Raw genomic sequence first — 25728 nt, forward strand, 5'->3', positions numbered from 1 at the left:
AGTTTTGTATGTATAAAAATAATGCAGTTGCACTAACCTGTACACCAGCTACTATATCAGAATATTTTTATTTCATGACAATATATATATATTTCAAAAATTGTCAAAGTTTGGTAACTTTATTTTCCTTCAAATATTCATAATTTAATTTTATACATTTAATTATATACATTTAATTTTATAAATTTATTTATTTTTATTTTATTTTTTTTGTCAGCTGTATTTTATAACTAATGTGTGATTACAAACAAGTTGGAAACAGACTATCCTGTAGATAAGTTGTAGTAGATGTATAAAAATGCAGTAGGAAAATATTGTATTTTTTTTTTTTTTTTTTAAATTACCAAACCATTGGTGAGTCATTCCTGCTGATAGTTACTGAATAAGATACCCACAATTTAATAATGAAATATTTAAGTACTTAATATCCTGCACTTCATATATAAACTATAGCATGTTCTGTAAGGTGGAGAATTGATAAAACAACTCTCTGCTTGCTATGGCCATAGTTGCCAATGTACCCAATAAATCTCGAAACAAACAAACAAACAATCTGCTTGAGCACTAAAAAATAAACACAAAATACTCCAAAGAATGGAAATCCACCAGTGGCTTCCCTCAGTATAAACTGGCAAGCTTATTTGGTAATTCACTTACATAAATACGGAAAAGTATCTTTTAATTTTTGCAGTTTAATTATAATCACCTTGTACACTGTAAGTACCTTATCCTGGATGTTGTGTTTATGAAAATTAAATACACATTATACGAAGGCCCGACGTAGCTAAGGAGAAAGAGTGCAATAGCATGCACCCTTTGAATGGACCATGTTTCATGCCCGAGTATAAACAAAAACATTATTAAATACTCTTTATTTCATAGAATTCCCCCCCCCCCCACCTTCTCAAAATAAAACTATTAAAGAATCACCTAGAAAAAGGTTCTTTGAAAAATATGTGCATCCATATGCATGATACATTGAAAAAGTTCTAAGACCATCATCATTATCAAAAATTTGTTTATTGTAACAGAATACCTTCTATAACACAGCCTCTCTCAAAATATTTCCCTCCAGCTGTTGCACAGTTCTTATGATACCATTTTTGAAAACACTCCTTGAATTTCTCTGCTGTTACAGAATGGCAAGTTGCCTTGGTGATAGTGATCATTTTGGCTTTGCCATTGTGTTCTAGGAACATGAAAGATAAGAAAGTGTGGCATGGATTCTGCAAAACAATCGTAATCGATAAAATTTAGCATTAGTGCAGTACTCATTTTTGTCTATTTTACTATCATACACAAACATAACTTTACAACAGTAGGGCCTCCTAGCCAGGTGGGCAGGAGCAGCAGTGCGTAGCACATGCTTCTTGATTAGACCGGGGTTCGAGCCCGTGCCCACCAAATACGGAGGATGCGGAAAGGTCAGGGAATGACCACCGCATATCCCCAGAGCAATATGGCCTTAGTTGCTAATGCTCCTAAAAACCAAACAATAACAACAGTAGTGTGACAATGTGCCTTGCTGTGGGCAGGCCCACTATACTTATCAACATTAGATACTCTGAATGTCTAGAACCACATAAATGTAGGAGTTTCTGCTGTGTGACTAGTATGCCATTATGCAAGGCCCTGACCTTAGTACAATAACAATGTATATTCTTCTACAAGTGGATGATCTCTAATCAGCAAAAGCTGCCATTTAGGTTATGAAAAAAAATAAATAAAATTCTAAAAACTTGCTTTTTTTGGATAAAATGTTTTAAAATGAATTGTATTTCTGTATGTTGAATAAATTGTTTTATGGCTGAAACAACACAAATCAAATCCCCTCTATAAATCCTCTTCAGTGGATTTATAAAGAGGACATTAAAATGCAAAAATTAAACCACAGATTAAAGCTGAACATTGATCCTAGAACAGGGCTTCTGTTATTTGTGGACTGTCTGTTGACTTTGTGGTTAAGATGAGGTAAGCCCTGTTTTGGTGATCCATTGTTTCTGTTGGTTGAACATTCTCTGAACAATTCCAGCTAATCTGAGTGTTGCAATCTGAAACATGGCTCCCCTTTCTTTGGTTGGCTATTTCTAGTCACACCTGGCTGGGATGGGATGATGAGATTGCAGTCAGAGGCATGAACTGTGACTGGCTGCAGGTTTATAGCTCCTTAGCTAGAGTGATGACTCCAAAGATATGGGGATCCTCCCTCCCTCTAATATAGATACCAAACTGGTGTAAACTTGCCCGGAGGGGGGATCTCCAATGTAGCCATCTCAACCTTCACAAAATGACTTAATAGCCTCCTGGCCTATTAGAGATTAGATAAGGTAAATAACTATACTTGGGGCAAAACTAACTTGAGCTTGAAGAGTGCAGTAAAACACATATGCTGAATGGCCTGTGATTCTAATAGTTATTTAATTTCATAAGTTATTTTATTTTATTTATGTATTTTTTATTTTATTTTAATTTTTTTGTTGTATCAAATACATAAGAATGCTGGACTCTAAAGCATTTAAGGCATAAGCCTCAAGCTATGGGAGAGTCTAGACTATGTATAAATATAGTGCAAACGCATCAGAAATACATAGCGATATCTGAATAAATCAGAATATTAGTAAAAACTGCATCGTTTTAAGTTATATCTCATATTGTGAATACCTTCACGAGTTGCCATGATATTGCACTACTTCGAATAAGTAACGCTTCACCTAAGGAGAAGACTAATGTTACTTATTCTCAGATGGATACCACCACCCAGACAGAGCCATTTCAGGGCTATTTTGTATTTGTGTGGGATTATAACTCGACTATCTAGTTGTCCCTATTAGACTTAGAAAAAACAAAAAGGTAGAGGGAAAGTAGGAGTAGAAGAGGAAAAGAAACGGTGTAGAAGAATGAAAGGGACAGTAACTCCTTCAACTCACACCACTCAAAAACTCATAAACTCCTCGAATGGGCAACACTTACCCAGTGGAGAAGGCTGTTGTTACCTATTCTTGGAAACTCCGGACATCATGAGGCTCTCCCCTGGTGCCGTTTCAGGGCTATTTGGCCCTTCTTCAGTGAGTGGGTAGGTACCAAGTGATGCAATGATGGCAAAACAGTTATGAAGTATAACTCCACAGTATGAGAGATTCCTGATGGTGTATCATGTATTTAGACTCTAAAGCATTTAGGGCATAAGCCTCAAGCTATGGGAGAGTCTGCACTATGTATAAATATAGTGCAAATGGCACTGTCTGGGTGGTGGTATCCATCTGAGAATAAGTAACATTTAGTCTTCTCCTTAGGTGAAGTTATTTGAAGTAGTGCAATATCATGGCAACTCATTGTGAAGGTATTCACAATATGAGATATAACTTAAAACGATGCCGTTTTTACTAATATTCTGATTTATTCAGATATAGCTATGTATTTCTGATGCGTTTGCACAATATTTATACATAGTCTAGACTCTCCCATAGCTTGAGGCTTATGCCCTAAATGCTTTAGAGTCTAAATACATGATACACCATCAGGCATCTCTCATATTGTGGAGTTATACTTCATAACTGTTTTGCCATCATTGCATCACTCGGGTACCTACCCACCCACCGAAGAAGGGCCAAATAGCCCTGAAATACCAGGGTCTGATAAGTTTCTGAAAAGGTGGGGAGAGCCACCTCTTCTGTGCAGTTTGGTTGGAGATGAGGTTCATCTAAAGTACTGGTTTTAGTAATTTTAGAGAGAGAGAGAGAGGGGAGAAAAAAAAAAAAGCAGCACCTGGGTTTTTATTTTTTCGTCTATTACAAAATTCAGTTTTCTTGATAAAAAATCTAGATGTCTTAGGTTCTCGTCAAAACCAGTTCCATGATATAGGTTTCAATTTTATAACTCAAAATTTGTTTGGTTAAATAGATCTGGTCCAATGGATTTTTTTCACCCTTAATTCATAATAGCTGTGAAATGATCATCTAAATTTAGATTTTTTATGATTTAGATTTGAATTTTATAATTCATTTGTTTGGTTTAATAGATTTGGTCCAATGGGTTTTTTTTTTCACATTAAATTCACAATAGCCCTGAAATACCAGGGTACCTGCCCACCCACTGATGATAGGCCAATAGCCTTGAAACATGTCTGGGGAGCCTGATATTCACTGAGTTTCCGAGAATGGGTAACAACAGTTTTCTCTACTGGGGAAGCGTTACCTATTGGAGGAATTTGAGTTTTTGAGTGGTGTGAGTTGAAGAGTTACTGTCCCTTTCATTCTTCGACATGTTTCTTTTCCTCTTCCACTACTACTATTACTTTCCCTCTACCTTTTTGCTTTTCTAAGTCTAATAGGGACAAATGGTTTGAATTTTATAATTCATTTGTACGATTTAATAGATCTGGTCCAATGGGTTTTTTTTTTCACATTAAATTCAAAATAGCCCTGAAATGGCACCACGGGGAGCCTGATGATGTCCGGAGTTTCCAAGAATAGGTAACAACAGTCTTCTCCACTGGGAAAGCATTGCCTATTCGAGGAGTTTTTAAGTGGTGTGAGTTGAAGAAGTTACTGTCACTTTCACTCTTCTACACAGTTTCTTTCCTCTTCCACTCCTATTACTTTTCCCTCTACCTTTTTGCTTTTCTAAGTCCAATAGGGACAAGTGGATAGTCGAGTTATTATCCCACACAAATACAAAATAGCCCTGAAATGGCTCTGTCTGGGTGGTGGTGGTATCCATCTGAGAATAAGTAACATTAGTCTTCTCCTTAGGTGAAGCATTACTTATTCGAAGTAGTGCAATATCATGGCAATTCGTTGTGAAAGTATTCACAATATGAGATATAACTTAAAACGATGCCGTTTTTACTAATATTCTGATTTATTCAGATATAGCTATGTATTTCTGATGCGTTTGCATTATATTTATACATAAGAATGCTGGTTAATGTTATTAATTAGGGCAAGGGTATGATGAGAAACATTCACATGTTACAAATTCATAAATATGGGGATGTGAAAAGATTGGAAATATGAATTTTTTTTTTTTTTACTTTTAATTACTTACTGGCTACCAAAAATTTATAAAAGTTATTTAATGTGTTTACAGGAGAAATGATGATGAGCCTGCTGTGGTACTACCGTCCAGAGCATACCGAACATGGCAGGAGACCACATCATATGGAAGATGAAATTTTTGCCTCTAAGCACAGAGATACTAACAGTGTTGCATGTATCGAAGACAAATGTTATGTTCTTACATTTGCTGAGTATTGCAGGTAAGCTAGTATCTCTAGATCTATGGGTATAGATAAAGCATGTTTATCTATACCCATAGATAAACATGCTTTATCTATACCCATAGATAGATAGAGATAAAGCATGTTTTTATTTAAAATCTTTGCCTTGTTTCTATCACTTCTTTTATTCGGAATAAACCATGAATAAACTATGTATGGCCAGTTTATCAGGTAGCCCCATCAAAGAAATTGATCAGTTTATTGGAGTATCTATGTTCATATCAAGCTTATATAAAGTAGGGTCAGCAGATACTAAGAGATGGTGTGTGCACACAATTCAGTAATAAAATTGGCCAAATAAATGACTTTGAGGATGGTATGATAGTCAGTACCAAAAATTAATGTGAAAGTATTACCAGTACTCCTGTCTAGATATTGGTGTGCACAAACATCCCTGCTGGGATATTCATGCACAACAGTGTCTAGAGTGTGTCAGGATGATTTAACAACCAGGAAACATCAAGCCAGTGGCATTTTGTGACCAGAAGCAGCTTATTGGTCTGAGAGGTCTATGGAGAGTGAAAAGACTTGTGCGGCCTAACAGGAGAGCCACTGTCCAAAATGCAGACTGGTGGTGAAAATGTGGTGATGCAGGGAATATTTACAAGTGCATTTTCCAGTAAGATATGCTGTATCACAAGGCAGAGATCATTTGGGAATGGTTTTGGGAGCACGAGAATGATTTTTCTATACTTCCTTGGTCTGCTTGGTAATGGGATCTTAATTTAATTGTGCATCTTTGAGATAAATTTGAACAGGCTGTTTTGTAGTAGGAATCTGCTACCATCTGATATGATGAAACTGCAGTATGCAATTGAGTCTGCATAAGCCAGACTCAAGGCAAATCATTCAGCATCTCATTGAGTCCATACCCTGAGAGCTCCAAACTGTTTTGAAGGCTAAAGGTGCTACTCACTATTAAGTTGGCATACCCAATAATCAGTGTATGTTTTCTGACAACAGCTTCCCTAATAAAACTTCAGAGTTCTTGGGGGAGGGAAGGATATAAACCTAATTCTTAGCTAAGGGAATAAATCATTATGAAGACAGAAAAATCATTCTCTAATCATAAAAAACAAACTTAGGCATTGGGTATTCTAAACATCAAAAATGAATTCTTCCAACTCCCAATATTACTGGGTATCTTCTTCTTTGGGTACCTTCTCCAACGGGGAGGTTGGTAGGCCATTAAATACCAAGACTCTGTCCCTAGCATCATGAATTATTTTACTGCTATTCAGTCTAATTCAGTCTCTCAGGTCATCTATTCATCTCCTCCCTCCACTGTAATTTATGACATACCCATGGACTGCTGATGTGCAAATGTGATCCCTATTCACAAAGGAGGATCAAAGGGTGACACAAGTAATTGCAGACCTGTTAGTTTAACTTCTGTTCCAGGGAAATTAATGGAGGCACTGGTCAAAGAAGCACTACAGGATCATCTAGACAAGACTTCAGTTATAGTTCAGACACAGTTTGTTAAGGGGAAGTCTTGTCTGACCAATTTGATTGTTTACTATGATATGGTCGCAAAGGAACTGGATGCAAAGAATAATTTTGATATCATAAAATAGCAGACTCTCGATTTACCGGGATTGGTTTAACCGGGACAATTCAAGACTCCAAATTTAAAAAAAAACCAGAAATCATAAAATTCAAGTAATAACTAGAATAGGTATAAACAGATGTTTTGCAATTCGTAAATAAGCGACAAGAAGCGGCATTATAAGTTGTCATTGGGAGATTAGTGTGCCTGTTATCTTGCAATCCCCGTTGTCTTCACATCCACTGCTCAAAAAAAAAAAAAAAACGAGAGACCAAACGTTTAGTTTGTTTTAGTGCATTGCGTTGATTGTTGTGTTCCATTGCACTACTAAAACACAAATTTTGTTTCATTATTTATGTCTGGGATGTAAATTTTTTTTTTATAGTAAATATATTTTTCTGTTTAGAAAACACGAAAATGATGTCACCCATTATTTACCCACGCAAGAGAGTTGCGCTTTCAGTTAAACAAAAACTTGAAATTCAAAAATTTTAAAAATGAAAACGGTGGTTCCGATAAATCTCTAAAGAACCATTATAATGTTGGTGACCAAACCATACGCGACATCGTAAAAAATAAAGGGAAGCGTCTTATTGAACACACGTAGTGTGTGGTATGTTTTTTATCTATCAGCATATTTTTTACGTAGATTATTGAACTATGTAATGTTCAGCAACCTATGGACTTCAGATTTATGGATATTTTTTTTTTTTTTTTTTTAGGATTGTAAAATTTAAAACAAACAAAAAATAATAATAAGCAATCAATAATGACGATCATGGCATGCACAAATTGCACAAGTGAGATACAGAGTAACAAGGGAAAAAATAGGAAAGAAGAGAAGATTCTTAAAATTTATTTTATGTTTTTTTTTGAAGATTTCAGTGAAGTGGACACACACATTTCACCATAATAAAACGTAAAAATCCACCGAATTCCAGTTATTGGTATTATCGCAAATGCAATAAGATGATCGCGTTTACTACCCATTTATTAGCATTAGCATTAGCAGAGGCATTTGATGCAAGAAAGCAAGCTTATGCAGCATCAGCCAAAAAAAAAAAAAAAAAAAAAACCACTTCCACTTCACTCCTCTGTTCGTTCAAAATATCTGTCCAGCTGAGCCTTAAACTTATTTAGGCTATCAACTTCCACGACAAGGGATGGAAGTCTGTTCCACCAACCAACCACCCGCTGGCTAAAGGCAAATTTCCGCACGTCTATCCTACATCTGTCTTTCCTCAATTTGAATTTATGCCCTCTCAGGTGATTATTCTGAGCGAGAGGAAGAATCCCATCAGCATTGAGCATGCTCAAACCATTCAATGCTTTATACACCTCTATCAGATCACCTCACTGGTGTCTAGTCTCCAGACACTGTAATTTGCAAAACTTAAGCCTTTCTTCATAAGAGCACCCCTTTGTTCCATTCACTAATCTTGTTGCCCTTCCCTGTACTCGTTCCAGCAGCTCTACATCCTTTTATTGCTCCAGACCTGTATACAGTACTCTAGGTGTGGCCTGACCATTGCCTAATACAAGGGAATAATCACCTCCTTATCCCTGCTAGAAAAATTCCTATATATCATTGACAATACACCATGAGCTACTCTTGCAGCCCGTCTGCACTGCTCAGAGAACTTCATATTTACCTGCACAACCACCCCCAGGTCCCTTTCATTCTCTACTACTGTCGGTGTAGTACCACAGAGTTGATACGTTGCACTGGGGTTGCTCTTTCCCATGTGTAGTACTTTACATTTGTCAATGTTAAACTTCATTTGCCACCTCTCAGCCCATTGATGAAGGTATATCAGGCTTAATGTCCAAGTTTGCAGATGATGTGAAGGTTGGTAGGATTGTTAATGACACTAATGATAGTACACTACTGCAGCAGGGTCTAGAAAAGTTGAGCAGATGGGCCGAGAGGTGGCAACTGAAGTTTAACATTGACAAATGTAAAGTACTGCTTATGGGTAGCAGTAACCCCAGAGTAATGTATCAACTGGGTGGTCCTACACTCAGGGTAGTGGAGAATGAAAAGGACCCGGGGATAACTGTGCAGTTAGATATGAAGTTTTCTGAGCAGTGCAGACAGGCTGCAAGAGTAGCTCATGGTGTCTTGTCAATTGATATACAGGAATTTTGCTAGCAGGGATAAGGAAGTGATTGTCTCCTTGTATAAGGCAATGGTCAGACCACACCTTGAGTACTGTATACAGTCTGGAGGCCTCATTTTAGGAAAGATGTAGAGCTGCTGGAACGAGTACGGAGAAGGGTAACGAGATTGGTGAGTGGAACAAAGGGTTGCTGTTACCAAGAAAGGCGTAAGTTATGCAAATTACAGTGTCTGGAGACTACGCACCTGCAAGGTGATCTGATTGAGGCCTTGAATGGTTTGAACAGGCCCAATGCTGATGGGATTCTTCCTCATGCTTAGATTACTCACCTGAGGGGATATAAATTCAAATTGAGGAAAGACAATTGTAGAATTGATATGAAGAAATTTGCCTTTAGCCAGCGGGTGGTTGATAGTTAGAACAAACTTCCATCTGTTGTAGTTGGAGATCGACAAATTAAATAAGGCAGAACTAGACAGGCATTTGGAGTGAATGGATGGGTGAAATGAGAAGGGTGGTTTTTTTTTTTTTTTTTTTTGCTGATGCTATATAAGTTTGCTTTCTTGCATCATATGCCTCTACTAATGCTAATGTTTCATATTTTGTTCACTGCATTTGTATGCCAGTTTTCTCCTCTCTATATTTATTACTTGATTTATTTTTTTATTGCTAACTGTGCTTGTCTGTTTAATTTTCATGTTTCTTTATAGGCACCACAACTCAAATGCCTCCAGTCTTTTTGTTGTTTCTTTGTTAATTGTCCAGGTTTCCCCACCATATAGCAATATAATACCAGGTATAGCATTCCAAAGCCCCATGTTTTAATTCTTGATTCAGCTTGCCTTCACACAGGTTTTTTCTCATCTGATTGAATTTGCTTTTTTTGCTTGCTTTATACTGGGAAGGTGGGCTTTGGAATGCCTTTCCTAGCAAAAGTTGTTGACATCCTATATATCTCATATTCCCTCTGCATATCTTAGATTATTTAATGTTTTTCCATTTATTTTGATGTGTCCTTCCTTCTTATTCAGAGCTTCATATTATTTTTTTTCTGCATATATTATACAGAATTTGTGATGGGGAATAGCCTTGTCTCATGCCTCTCCTAATCTCAGTCCAGTCCATTTCCACATTTCCCATCATAACTTTGATTTTCTGATTCCAGTTGACATTTTTTTATGACTCATATCCCTAGAGTCCAGTCATTTTATAGCAAATTTCAGTTACTTTTCATGTCTGCTTTTGTCAAATGCCTTCTTAGCAATTTGGGATAGTGGAAAAATTGCTTCTCTTGTTCCAATTCCTTTTTAAAATCAAAATTAAGTATTTCCAATTAAATTAGCCACTTTTGTGAAAATTCTGTTGTGTGTTATTTTAAGTAGGATATTGCTTATGTGGTTCAGGAGTTATGATTGTTCTGCATGTTTGTATTTTTGGATTTCTTAGTTATGGAGATGTTTATTATTGTATTCATCTCTCCTGAGGTCTTGTCCTTCATTTAAGTCTTGTTCAGAATTAAATCAGTTCTCTGATTAGTTCTATAAAATGTACCAGACGATAAAGTACTGTAAAATAATATTTACAAAAACTGACTTACAAAATAAAATGTATGATGAAATTTTAAAATACAACAAAATATAATAAAGGTTAAAAGCGATAAAACAGTGATTGTAGCTTTCGGGGGCATCCGCCTCCTTTCGCAACAACAATGATGTTTAGGCAACACATCCTTAAATAACAGGTTCACGGCACACATGGCTGACCAGGCGCATGCTCAGTATTTCTTCCATGTGAACCAGAACCGGAAGTGGCTTGGAACCATGGAAACGCAAAGCACGTGCCTTTTTCAAGGACCACAGCCTCCAGAAGGGGGGTGGAGCCGAATACCTCTGTCCCTATTCATACTATTGTTTTTGGATGAGCTAATCCACAAACTCTCTAGCCACCTACGGTCCCAGAACCTATGCGCCTGGTCAAGGATGACAGCATCCACTGGGGAAACCTGGTGTTGTTTTTCCCAATAATGCTCAGCAATGGCGGACTTATTAAACTCTGCGGTCTGTATGGCTCGCATGTGCTCCCCCAGACGGTCTTTTAGTCGCCATCCTGTCTCCCCCCACATAACATTCCCCACAATCCGGGCATTTGATCTCATATACGATCCCACTACTGGAATCCCTAGTAATGGGGTCTTTGACCTGTGACACCACTGCCTCTGGCCCGGAAGCTGCACACACACAACATGCCTGAAAGTCACGAAGCATCCTTGCAATACGATCTGACAAGCCCAGATAGTAGGGAATATAAACTGTGGTGACTGGAACAGACGGTCTTCCATGATTAGGTTCCATGTCTCTATATTTATCAATGACCCTCTGGGGGTAACCGCATTTTATAAGATCCGCCCTAACTTGCCCAATTTCTCTCTCTCCTCAGAGGTACTGCAATGTGTCCTACCCTACTTTATTTAAGGATGTGTTGCCTAAACATCATTGTTGTTGTTGAGAAAGGAGGCGGATGCCCCCGAAAGCTACAATCATTGTTTTATCGCTTTTAACCTTTATTATATTTTATTGTATTTTAAAATTTCATCATACATTTTATTTTGTAAGTTAGTTTTTGTAAATATTATTTTACAGTACTGTATCGTCTGGTACATTTTATAATTTTCAGTATTAAACTATTATAGTTAAATGGTTGGTGTACTTGTTTAAATTTGTGATATGAATCATTCTCCCAACCTTTAGAGGCCTTTTTGAAGATATTCTTTGGGTATAATTACCAGGATTCTCTCATTTTTCCATATTGGTTGTTATTTTCCCATCTTTATTCTCAATACATATTGCTCTGAGTAGGTAGTTACCTATAAGTTTGTTGATGATATGTAGTTTCATTGTATTGTGACTCTTCCTTAATCATTCTTTTTTATTAAATTTAGTTTCCAGCAAGGCTTCTTTTGCTTTTATTATCTCCTTTTGCATTTCACTTCATCTGTTTATGTGGATTTTTCTTTCCCTTAGTTGCTCATATTCATTGAGAATACAATAATGCTCACAGACCCACAATGGAATCACTTCACAGTCATTCGAAAAATGGCTTGCAAGAAGCATTTAATGCATGGGTATGGTGGTGGGAAAAGTGCATGAAGTTCAAGGTAGAGTATTTCGAGAAGGAGAAATCCACAGAAGATTCAGATGATGACAGTTAAGATAAGATCTTGCACCAGTCTGCGAAGTAAATGATCACCCCCTCGTATTCAAGAGATTTATCCTGAAAGCTAAAAGTGCATTTGTTCCAGTGGAGAAGTTTTGCAAAAGAAAGATGTCTAAGTGGATGACCAGAGAGGTTGAGGAAAATAAAAAAGAATGGGACAGTTACAGAATATTTCAAAATACTGATTTATATGAGTATTGTAAGCATGTAAGTAACAAAATACTTATGGGATAACACAGACAAAAGCTGGGTATGAGAATTCAATAGCAAAGAGAGCTAAAAATTGAGACCAAGAGCTCTTTTTGTATGCAAATACCAAAAGAGAAGAGAGTAAATCAGAAAGGTCCCTTAATTAATCAAACTGGAAAGTCACAGAAAGTGCAACAGAAATGGTAGACGAGCTAAATATGTACTTTAGTAGTACATATTTAGTTGAAATATGCACTAAAGTAGTACACTTGAACTAGGCGCCTCCGTAGCCAGGTGGGAAGGAGCACATGCTTCTTGATTAGACCGAGGTTCGAGCCCGTCACCACCAAATACGGAGGATGCAGAAAGGTCAGGGAATGACCACCGCATATCCCGGAGCAATATGGCCTTAGTTGCTAATGCTCCTAAAAAAAAACCAAATAACAATAACCACTTGAACTAGGGATTACAAAACCAAAAAGAAATTTTAATAGTGGTATAATACTAGTTGAAACTTTTCAACACTGAAATATCGGCATTAAAGACAGCAAAATAATAAATAAATTGAAGTACAGTAATACCCCGACTTACGTGAACTCGGAGTTATGCGGTTCTTGATTTTTTCGTTTGGCAACACTGCCGCCCACTATCTTCAAGGTCGTTTTTCATGTGCTATCGATATACGGTGCGACGGCGGAAAGTGAGAGCGAAAGATGAACAAAATTCAACTTTGCTGCCGCATGAGCTGCACACATATACAAGAATTTGCATTCCAACTGTCATATTTATATGTGTGCGTTCAAATTCGTCTCCACTTTTGTCGGAAATTACATTGTTTTCACGAATAAAAAAACTTTCCGGGCTTTAAGGTTCTAAAGGCCGATTGACAATGGTGGTCGGCGGGAATGCAGCTGGTGACTGCAAGTTAAAACCTCTCTTAATATATCGCTCAGAAAACCCAAGAGTTTTAAAAAATATATCTAAAATTAGCTTACCAGTGATTTGGAAGTCAAATCATAAAGCTTGGGTGACAGCTTCCGTTTTTGAGGAATGGTTTGGTCAACACTTCATACCCGAAGTCGAACGTTATTGCAAGTCTAAACAGATTCCATTTAAATTGATCCTTATTAACAATGCACCCGGTCACCCTCCTGCCACCCTAATTAATTTCGACCGACGTGTGAAAGTTGTGTTTTTGCCTCCAAACACAACCAGCTTGCTTCAACTGATGGACCAGGGAGTCATCAAAACATTCAAGGCCTACTACACGAGGCGTTCGTTTGCACGTCTGAATGAAGCTATGAGACAAAATAGTGAGATATCTGTTAAAGACTTTTGGAAACAATTCAATGTTTTAGATGCCGTAAGAATCATTGAAGAATCTTGGGATGAAATTCACAAAAAACCATTGAATGGTGTCTGGAAGAAACTTGGTCCATTTTTTTTTTTCAAAAATGAGACGAAAACAATGCCAGAAACTGATCATGTCGCTCATATGATAGAAGAAGTTGTTAATCTTGCCAAGCAATTAGATTTGGAAGTCAATGGTGATGATGTCAACAAGCTGTTGGATTCACATAGTGAGGAGCTGACAATGAATGAGCTCATAGAGATGCGTGAGCAAAACGTCACTGAATTATCCGACACTTCAGACCGAGTTCCACCAGAAAAGCACATGACAATTGCAAGCTTGACAGGTCTCAGCTCAATTGAAAAGGGCTTAAAAATTTTAGAAAACAGACCCCAACGAAGAACGCGTTATAGCTACAAAGCAAGGAATAAAAAATTATTAGCTTGCTACGAAGAAATTCTGCGTGAAAAAAAGAAGGCGCTGTGTCATCAGACGAATTTGTTAGATTTTATGAAGCCATCGAAATAACTTTTTTACGTAACTCATTTATTTTTTAATACATAATTTGTATTAATATGTATAAATAACTGCAATTTTATTAAATATTTTTCTTTTAAACTAGTGTTTTTGTTAGTCCTTGGTCCCAATTAAACAAAATTTATATGTATTTATATGCAAAGTTGTACCCCGACTTACGCAAATTCAACTTGAGCGATTTTTTGTTGGACCCACCTATCGCATAACTTCGGGGTATTACTGTATACAGTAATACCCCGACTTACGCGAACTCGGAGTCACGCGGTTCTTGATTTTTTTCGTTTGGCAACGCTGCCGCCCACTATCTTCAAGGTCGTTTTTCATATGTTATCAATATACGGTGCGACGGCGGAGAATGAGAGCGAAAGATGAACAAAATTCAACTTTGCTGCTTTTATGTTTTTTATATCAGTGAAGGTGAAACACATTTCACCATAATAACGTAAAAACCAACACAATTCCAGCTATCGGTATAATCGCAAATGCAATTAGATCGAGTTTACTACCAGTTTATAACAGATTTCACTAGCAGAAACGCAACTGGATTTTTATTGTTTTATGGTAGTAACCCCTAGAAATGTGAGGTGTTAATAGTGTATCTCTGCCTTTATGGTGTTGTTTATTCAGTTGCTACATGCACGCAGCTTTGTTTATGCGTATCAAGCGTGCCTCCTCGTTTTGTAATTGCGCTTTATTCCCTAAAAATTAGTAAAATACTTAATTAAAAGGTGTGAAAAGGAAGCGTCCTGGTGAAGACACTGCAGATTCAGAGAGAAAAAGAAAAGCAATTATCGATAAACAGAGGCGGACTGGCTCAAAAATTCTTACCCAGGAAAATTTATAGTGGCCTCATACTATGGTTTATGGCCAAAATCACACTGGCCCACCGGGGTTTCCCCGGTAAGGCTTATGGCCAGTCCGCCTCTGTCGATAGAGAAAAAATATGAAATTGTGAAACGCTTTGAGCGAAATGAAAGACCATGTGATATTGCACATGCTACAGGCCTAAATGAGGCAACGGCGAAAAGCACATGACAATTGCAAACTTGACATGTTGAAAATTGAAAAGGGCTCAATTGTAAAGGGCTTAAAAATTTTAGAAAACATAGACTCCAACGAAGAACGCGTTATAGCTACAAAGCAAGGAATAAAAAAATTATTAGCTTGCTACGAAGAAATTCTGCGTGAAAAAAAGAAGGCGCTGTGTTGTCAGACGAATTTGTTAGATTTTATGAAGCCATCGACATCGAAATAACTTTTTAACGTAAGTCATTTGTTTTTTTAATACATATTTTGTATTAATATGTATAAAGAACTGCAATTTTATTAATATTTTTCTTCTAAACTAGTGTTTTTGTTAGTCCTTGGTCCCAATTAAGCAAAATTTATATGTATTTATATGCAAAGTTGTACCCCGACTTACGCGATTTTCGTCGGACCCACCTATCGCGTAACTTCGGGGTATTACTGTATATATATATTTCAGTTTACACTTTAATTCATTATTTTTGTAGTCACCTCTCCTTTTTGGATAAAATAAACAAAGTTCAATGAATATAAAAATAATTCAGTTTTACGTAAAAAAAAATAACAGAATAAAACCTTCATTTTCATCATTTAAGATAACTACTGAAAAACTAGAATTGGCATTCAAAAGACCAGACCTCTATTAGACCTATAATTGTTTTTGTTATAGATGCCTTGGTCAGTGTTTGGAATATGCTATTATATGAAAAGTTATTTCCATTGTGGAGCTATTGAAAAACACCAAATAAATCTGCCCACCTTTGCTCAATCTGATACCATAATGTATTTTTGAATTCTAGAATGGAAGAGAAAGCATTAATAGAAGGAAAAAATTTCTAGTAGAAATGTTGAAAGCTACCTATGTTGTTATATGGAGTAAACCTCCATTGTACAACTGTACTGCAGAATTTTCATGATGACACTGACTAGTTATGATTAAATTTTCTCTAGAATATATATTGTAAGGTTTTTTTTTTTTTATATAACAGGATGCAATATCTGAAATCCAGCAATTCCGGGACCTGGAGATTGCCAGTTTTTGGATAATAAATCTAACCAAACACGAAATGTCAAAATTGAAGCATAGATAAAGGGAGAACACATCAGCAGTACAACCATCTACTTTTGATAATTTTGTTATGTGATTAGCTTGTTTTTTGTCATCATCATCCTATCAGATAGTATATAACAGGCCTAGTGGCCTGTTATATACTATCTGATGGCTGGAGACCATAACAGGCCTAGTGGCCTGTTATGGTCTCCAGCCATCTCTTGGTTGGTCTTCCTGGCATTCTTCTTCCTCTAGGGATGTATCAGAGAATGTAATGTGGTATCTGTTTTTATCTATTCTTTTTACTTGTTGTTACCATTTCTGTACTTTTGGATGTATTCAGTTATGGGTGTCATTTCTAATCTGTTTAGTATGGCCTTGTTTTTTATGTGGTTTGACAATGTAACTCTTGCAGTTTTTCTCATAAATTTTATTTCAGCTGAAGTGATTCGGCGTTCATCTTGTTTTTTTAATAGTCCAGGCTTCACTTCCGTATATGAGTATTTGTCTGGTTAGTGTCTTGTATACTTTTATTCTAATATATCTCTGCATTTTTGTTTGGTTATTCTTAGTGCTCTGATGTAGTGTTGAATTTTGTTACTAATAACATTTTCTTTTTCATAAGTCAGGCTGTAGCCAAGATATTTAAAGTAATTTACTTGTTCAAGGATTGTATTACCAATGTAAATTTTGCTTCGGACAGAATCTTTTCCTTGAAAAGCCATGATTTTTGTTTTTGCAGTTGATATTTTCATGTTAAATTTTTTTCTGGTAAGATTTAGATGGTGTATTGACTATTGTAACTCATCTTCATTATTGGCCAGGAGTACTTGGTCACCAGCATATAGTAAAGTATCAAGGTGATTACCATATTATAATGTAATACTTTTATGAATTGTTAGTCTCCAATGTTGGCAATGGCTGATATATGTTGAAAAGCAGTTTAGATAGGGGCAACCTTGCCAGATGCCACAATTCATTGGTTTCCAATTTCTGCTCCTAGTTTAACTGTTATTGAGTTCTGTCTATATATATTACAGATTGCAACTGTTATTTGATTGGAAGTTTTATCATCAGCTAGTATTTCTTCCCACATGGTCAAAGGCTTTCTTATAATCAGTGTGTGTTTGTCTGTTAAACACCTTGTGTTTTTCAATTTTTTTTTTATGAAAACCCCAAACCCGAAAGGTATCAAAACCTATAGTACTTAGTACCATGCATGGGTTGAAGGAGGAGTATGGGGGGAGGGGGTGCCGGAAACTTTGCTCTAGAGACTAAACATGGGTTTCGCCACTTCAAGCCTCCAATAAGCAAAGTGGTGGTATTTCACCGGTTGATGAGTCATCTACCACCTATAAATTAGTAATTTCAGAGTAAAAAATCATCATCTGCACAAGATCTATCTACCTTTCCTAAATCCATTTTGTTCTTCTCCAATTTTATCACTATAGTATCTCTAGTTTGTTTTTCCAGATATTTTATAGCCACTATTAAGGAGACCTTTTCCTCTGTAATTTTCAGTCTTTGCAATTGCCTTGTTTATATAGTAGACTTCGGGGATTGAAAGTGCAGTTATTTCGATTTTTCCATTATCTAGAAAGTTTTATTTTTTATATATTTAATGCAGAAATAATGAGGCTAAATAAGAAATAGAGAGATAAGGAGTATGCAATTTTATTAACTGCACATAAACAAAAAACATAAACATCTTGTAATATGTAAACATAAAAAAAAAAAACATGCTTTAGTATATAAACATAAAGGGGAAAAAATTCTATTCTAGCTGATCCCCCTTCAAATATGTCTGCTTTAGATGGTAGAGGGTAGTGCCATTTCTGCCGCCTCTGTGTCAGCAGACTGTTGTTGCTCGGGCAATGTCTAATTTTCTAGTACCGTGTCTTATCTTAAATTTAGTTAACCTACCATCAGTAAAAGCAATTGTTATATCAGTGCCCATTGTTATATCTTTTGCTTTAGCAATAATCATTGACCCTACTATAGCCATACCTTCCATTTTTATTAAAACATTCGGTATCGTTTTAATAAAAACCACTCATGCAGCACTTTACTTAAGTTTTCTAATTTTGGCTTGTGTAAACTTTTTCTATCAGATATCTTATTGTTAGGTTCTTAATATGCAGTAAATTCTAAAAGTTTGTGCTTTGAATGTTTGATATCATACAGTGTTGATGATCCAATGTTATATTCTGCCATTAATACGCTCCTACTTACTTCCTTCTCTATTTTCTTTATTATGTCACGGTGGTTTTCAGCCGGGGTGATACTTAATTTGGGTTTTCATTACTTAAACATATATGTACAGGATGTCTCAAAAATACACAGCATAACTTCAGGAATGAGTTCCTCATATGTAGACAATAAAAATATTTTATATCAACATAGTTTAGTTCTGGAAATGCTTGGTTTCCGAGTTATTAACCGGAATGTCTTATCTCCCGCAGGTGATTTCCTTCATCACAAGGTATTGACAGAATCTGGTGGTTTTCCCGACCATGTACTCAAATCAGGAGCAAGTGGATATGCACTTTATGTACGGTTTGGCGGATGACAATGCTCTGGAGGCCCGTCATTTGTACCACAAAAGGTTCCCAGAATGAAGATGTCCAGACAGGAAACATTTGAAGGGATCCATCACCGCCTTTGTGAACATGGGACCTTTACACCTTGTGCTGCCAACAGAGGACAACCAAGATCTATGACTCCTGAAGTAGAGGGGTGGACCAACTGCCTGGCCTCCGCACTCACTGATTTAAACCCACTAGATTTCTTCTTGTGGGGGCCATTTAAAGTCATTGGTGTATTCGACTGCGGTAGCTGATGTGGAAACTCTCTGCAATCGAATTGTGGCAGTCTGTTAGACAATACAAAACATGCCAGGAATTTGGCATTGTCTTCGCGAGTCCATGAGACGTTGATGTGAGGTCTGTATTCAAGCAGAAGGTGGACATTTTGAACAATTACTATGAGGTGATGTGAACAGTTAAGTGTCATAGACAGACCTTCAAAACTCGGAAACCAAGCATTTTCAGAACTATTTTGATATAAAATATTTTTATTGTCTACATATGAAGAACTCATTCCTGAAATTATGCTGTGTTTTTTTGAGACACCCTGTATATAGTTTTTAATTTATACTAGGGGGCTCTGCCCCCTGCTCACTTAGCTCACCAACCCCCATGCATACTTTTCTATGTAATATGTAGAGGTATGATGGAGTAAGTCAAATCTTTTTCTACGTAAAAGATACACCCATCGAAACACACTGATCAATATTTAATCTAATATATAAAAGAAAATAGAAAGTGTAAGAAAAAACTATAAAAAGTAAAATTGTGTGAATGTTGAGTGAATGAAAGTTATTATTAATTGCATGTTCTATCTTAGCCTCTACAGAGGACAGACTGATGGCTATGCAGGCCATCCAAGCTGACTCCATGCTGTAGTTTTTCCTAGCTGGCATGGTGCGGGGTGCTGACACTGGCCATTAGGATAACCCCCAGACCAGTGTGGGACAAAGCTGCAAAAAGCACACTCCACCATTGGGATCACTTTCCCTATGTTCTTTTATTCCTACCACCCCAGATGGTAGGAATAAAAGAACATAGGGGGGGGGGGTGTAGGGGCCATCCCTATGGATGGCCCCTACACCCCCCCTTTTGCCTGATGGCTCACCCCACATCCACTTTTATCCCACCCTATTTCTGTTGCCCCATTATCTCCTTTCCAATATTTTTTTTTTTTTTTTTTGGGCTCTCCTTAGATGCCTAGGCTACCCCAGAGTTTGCGCCGCCAGAGCTTTCTTCTCTCCCAATGTAGAAGCACCACCAGTTTTTATCACGTGGGGGCAGTGATAGAAACTGGTGGTGTTAGTGGCTCTCCACAGGCCCCTAGGCTAAGTGGCCAGAGGAACAACACAACCCACACTAATACTTCACAAAACACACACTGGACTACACAGATTTGGGGGAGACCCCCATGTCGACAGACAAAAAACACTATGTCACTATGATCGATATCTAATCAGGAAATTACCTATGTAATTATTTACCTGTGCATTTGTAGTGTGCGGCATTCTCAAGGTCAAATTAATATCACTATGCGATTATTTACCTGCGTTTACATAAGTCACTTAAGAAAAGGCCTTTTGCTTCGGGTTTCATAATGCATGAGGAATATTGTGGTATCCCAAAGAACAGGACTAAAATATTTACAATACAAATATTATTTACAAAATACTAAACTAATATTTACAGATATACAATATTCATCAATATACAAAAAAATGCTACAATGGAACATAAAATATTAGTTAAAACATAAAATCAATAATTAATTGCATTTGTAGTGAAGTAATTGCCTCACCCTCTTCTCCCATTGGCTTGAATAAATATCACTAGGAGGACAACTTTTTTAATGTATAGAGAGATATTTATTTCATTATAAAGGGTACATCCTTATTATTGTGTTCTATAAACCACAATGATGGTATTTACATATGTCAACTGATCGTGCTATTTACAATTCCAAAATAAAAGAAATACAAAAAATCTCACATTATAAAAGATAACAGTTTCATTACATACAATATTATGTTACAGTTAACTTTTGCATATATATCATATAACATATTTTTTTAATATTATATATATACAGAGAGAGAGAGAGAGAGAATCGGAGCCAACAGGCAGAAAATTGAGTAGGGGGTGCCATTATTAAAAAAAGGTCAAATCACTATTATGTCACGTTTGTCGCTAAGCCTTAATGTTGTTCTTTTATTCTCTGTATGAGGTTTATTAACTTTAGGAGCCATAGTGAGGGGTTTTATTTCAAATAAATGTAAAACAGTAGTATAATCCATGATATCAGTACAGAATTCATTTTTAAAATGGTGAACATAAACAAATACAGTAATCACACGACTTGCCGTTTTCTTTTTTTCGGCACTGCAAGACATCTGCTCTGTATGTAAACATCCAATCTCAATGTGCCATTAGCTCGAATGTTCTGTTACTTGGGGTGTCATTATTTCGACAGCCTACTGTATATTGTAATGACTATGGCTTTCTGCCAAGATTCTGGTTGGGCTTCACTGTGGCATATTTGGTTTGGGAGGTTTTGTAAGTCTTAATTTTAAAGTATCGTCGGCATATTTGAACAACTCTATGTTGATACCATCTTATCCTGGTGATTTTTTGTTCTTAAAATATGTTAATGATATCAATTTCTTAATAATGTTAATTATGAAAATTTCTTCAAAGTTATTTTTTGATTTTGGTGTTTCTAATTGTTTTGTACTATATGTCCAAAGATTCTGGAAGTATTGCAGCCATCTATCACATTAATTCTTATATATTTTTTTGTCTCTTGATTAAGTTATTTAAGATTTTATAAGTAAATGGATTGTTTTGTTACCTCTCTTTCTAAGTGATACAAAGTTATTTCAGCACTCTCTATTCCTTTTCCTGACTTCTCTTTTAGCTATGGCTTTTTTCCTGTTATATTCACTTTTATCCTCAGCCGATTTTGTTGATGGGTATTTCTTAAAAGTGTTTCGTTTATCTTCTATAATTTTTGAAATTTCTTCATCCCATAGTCATAGACCTCTTTGGCAGTGCCATCTGTTTTTATTGTCTAAACTTTCAGATGCTGCCTGTTTTAAATTTTTTTTTCAAATATGTGTCCATTCTTTTTTGATTGATTTGCTAGTCTGTATATCTTGTGTAAATTTTTTTTAACTCTGTTGGAAAAGCCAACTAAGGTCATGCAAAAGGCTCACTTTGAAACACTTCATTCTTTGTTTCTATTTGGTTTTTCTTTGTTTTCAACCATCATGGTGGGACTCTAATTGGTGAAACTAGTAGAAAGTGGTCAGTTTCCAATTCCAAGCTTCTGAATACTCTTGTGTCCAATACAAATTTTGTTACTTTGTTGTTTACTAATATATAATCTGTTATTTACCTGCTACCTCTTACTGACCAGATATTTGCCGCAGTCCTTGTGTGGGTAGAAAGTATTCGTAATCTGTAGGTTATTATAGGTTGCAAATTCAATCGGGCCTTATCCTATTTCTGTTCTTAATTTGCTAGCTGTATATGCTCATAGTTTGATTTTACTATTTCCAATTCTAGCATTTAGGTCACCATTACCACAAGGTAATCTGACTTGTTTACTTTGGTCATTACTTCTTGTAAAAAAAGAGTAAAATCTATCACTGCTTTCTTCCTCTCCTTCCACCAGTGCACATGCCCCCAATGGCAGTCAGGTATTTCACAGCAAAAAAATAATACTACAAATCAGAATAAATTTAATTCTTATTTGTAGTATTCTTTTGCTCCGATAAATGTAGTTGTCAATTTGTGTATCAATGCTATACTCTGTTTTTGCTCTCTGCTTCCTACACTGCTGTATTACTGAAAATAGTTATTAATTTTGAACCTTTTCATTTTTAATTAGTCTCAGAAATTACTGCAATTTTTATGTCTTTCTAGTTAGAAGTTCATATTTATGGCCTGTGCTTTGGACATTCCAAGTACCAATGTTTAATATGTTATTCCGTTTCCAGCTTGTGACCTTGTTCACATCTGTATTGTTACCATGTAAAATCATCCAGCTAATTTCATTTGGGGACTTAAAAGCAAGTTGAGTGTTCTACTAATCAGTTGCTAGCCGGAGGGTAGTGAGTCCAGTGATTTCTATTAAGAACATTATTTTATTTGTATTTATTCTTTTATCCCTTTTGATATTGATTGAAATTTGAAAACAAGAAACTTGGCACCATGAAGTTACTGAAGTGATCACCTACAAAATTGCTCTAGTAATATTCCATTAAAAAAAAAAAAAACTAACAAGGAGAAAAAAATAAATTAACTGAAACAAAATAATAAAGTAATGCACAGGATATTTTTACAAGGTGTTTATAGTTTTTTAAAAGTAAAAGCCTGTAATTCCCCCCCTCCCCCCTCATGTGATTGATACTGAACTTATTTCTGACTGATGTGGCAAGTGCAGGCAAGTGTTCCACTACTGTCAATCAGAATTGCCTTGAAATCAATGGAAGATAATAATCGTTTCATGTAATGCTAGTTTATGCGCAAATTTATCTAACAAACATGAAATAGTTTTTTCTTTTTCTTTTTTTTTGTATTCTTATCAATAATACCTCTACTGTATCATCAGCCAGTTGTACTATTTAACATTGGATGAAAATGGAAATCACAAATGAAATTCTCTATAGTTGTGTTCAGATACCTTTAATGCAGTACATGCATGTATACTTGCTAAAATATTAAGCAGTTAGTTAGATGGTACATAATTAGAAGGGCAACAGCAACAAATACCATCTTAATAAACACCCAAGTAAAGCAAATTTAATACTGGTTTTTATTACCAGGGCAACACAAATGATACAGCCCACAGTTTTAAGAAACAATGAAGATTTAACTAATATAAAAATTAATATCGATAATAATTAATTTTCAAAGCAAGTAAATGCATAAAATAGCAACTCTGGCTTTGTGTTGCCAATGGAGTTGGAGGTTCAAAAATATATGAACCAAAACATTTCATTTTTAGCCATTTAGTAAAGGCTGCCTTCTCTGTCAATAGCAATTATTAAAGACCAATGAGAGTTAAGTATAGAGTTGTCATATAGGTTTATAGATGAACTGATTGTAGCACAACATTTCACAGCAAATTTTGCCTTAAGTGTATTTACATACAGTGAAGGTATAGTATGATGCAGCTCACACAGATACTTACATACTTGCCTTCACTCTAGATTGCAGTAAAGATTTAACTAATATTTAACTAATACAGATGCATTCTGCATGCAGGTTTTTTTTTTTTTTTTTTTTAATAATAATAAATAAATAACTTTCATAAATTGTGGATTTAATTTGATGGCTCACAGAAATTCTATCATGAATAAGATAATAGTGTGTTTACTGACTGCAGTTGAAAGTGCTGGTCATCAAAGATAAATACACAGATACGAAGGAGTCTTGAAATTTGAGTTGGAATTGAAATTTATTGAAATTTGAAATTTAAGTTTAATGTTTAAAATTTCAATAAATTTCAAATATAATCAAATTCGAAGAATCAGTTTGTCGGAGAAACTGAAACTGATGCAAAACTATTCTCTAATAAGTTTTGTTAGTCTTGCAGCAAAAAAAACAAACAAAACACCTTAATGTCTGGATTTTGGATGTTTTTCCTATATTAAAATAAGAGGTCCACCTGGCACCAGGCTCTAAGTCTCATGATTTTTCCAAACCATCTCAGGTTATAGGCAACTGAATTTATAAAACAACCCATTATTGATTTGAAAAGTGTTTCATTTCTTAATAAATCTAAACTTTACATAGCAAAATTCTTTGTTCTTTTACATTACTGTTTCTTTAAGTTATACTGTTAGTTTCTTCATTACATTTTTTTAAGTTATTTATTTCTTGATTTATAGGTACCGTGCTGGAATTCGAATGGCAGAAGAAGGGCTTAAAATGGATTCCTCTGTTGTCCCTGAAATAGAAGATAGTTATCCACGGAGAGAAAGATTACCTACAGGTCGAATGCCCCCAGAAATAATCTTTTTCTGTAGAAAGGTATATGACTTTCGTCAGAAGCGGCTGTTGAAAAATCCTACGTGATTAATATAGTATTAAAGAAGCTTTTGTATTCAAGTAAAGCAGAAAACTAAAGTGGACCACATTTGATAGTTGTGCCATGTGTGTGTGTGTGTGTGCGTAAATAAAGCCATATTTACATTTATATGATTGAACAATTAGTAATAGTTTAAATATTTCCTTGAAGTGCTAAAAATGTTGTTGGGTGACATGGTGGATCAAAAGACTGTTTCCATTTATCTAGAGCATATTCACTTTTCCTAGAGACTTAACAGCCGAAATGCTACCTTGTTACATGTGAGGAGTTTAAACTTAAGTCATTGTTGATTTCATCAAAATGTTGATGATCTGTTGATATCATTCAGAAGATTTATGTTAATTTAAATGAGATTATTTATTTGTTGGAGCGTAAATAGGAAATCCAGTTAAAATGTTAGATATGGAACTGGATTTCAATAGCTTATGAAAATCTGAACGTCTAAAACATTTTGAAATCCGACACTATCATGTTTTCCTTTCTGTGCATTTACATTCCTCACTTTAATCTTGCAATAGCAATGGAAAATATCAGTTAGAACTTAATATTTATTGTTTTGATGTTTCATCTATAAAAATCTAAAGTTACATATTGATGCATTTTAGCTACTACAACAGTAGTTCTGTTGACCTCAAATGGTTGTTTTAGCTTGTTTGTTAGTCTGTATTTGGGGCTTTCAGTTTAATCTCCACTTAAAAGTTGGGTGTTGTTTTTTACTTGTTAAAATTTCCATAT

General features: G+C 35.6%; 1 protein-coding gene across 5 annotated transcripts in view; it reads left to right on the forward strand.

Moving 5' to 3' along the window:
* Nucleotides 1–25401, forward strand: part of LOC150084644 (uncharacterized) — a 387737-nt gene extending 362336 nt beyond the window's left edge. For all 5 annotated transcript variants that reach the window (XM_090376527.1, XM_090376523.1, XM_090376524.1 and 2 more), the window contains 2 exons: nt 5089–5257; nt 24794–25401. In XM_090376527.1, coding sequence (XP_090232653.1) covers nt 5089–5257; nt 24794–24980 — 356 coding nt within the window. In that variant the 3' untranslated portion in view covers nt 24981–25401. The remainder of the gene's footprint in view (nt 1–5088; nt 5258–24793) is intronic.
* The last annotated feature ends 327 nt before the right edge of the window (nt 25402–25728 follow it).

This window comes from Mastigoproctus giganteus, chromosome 6 (assembly GCF_048544385.1).
Source record: "Mastigoproctus giganteus isolate SK-2022 chromosome 6, ASM4854438v1, whole genome shotgun sequence".
Lineage (NCBI taxonomy): Eukaryota > Metazoa > Arthropoda > Arachnida > Uropygi > Thelyphonidae > Mastigoproctus > Mastigoproctus giganteus.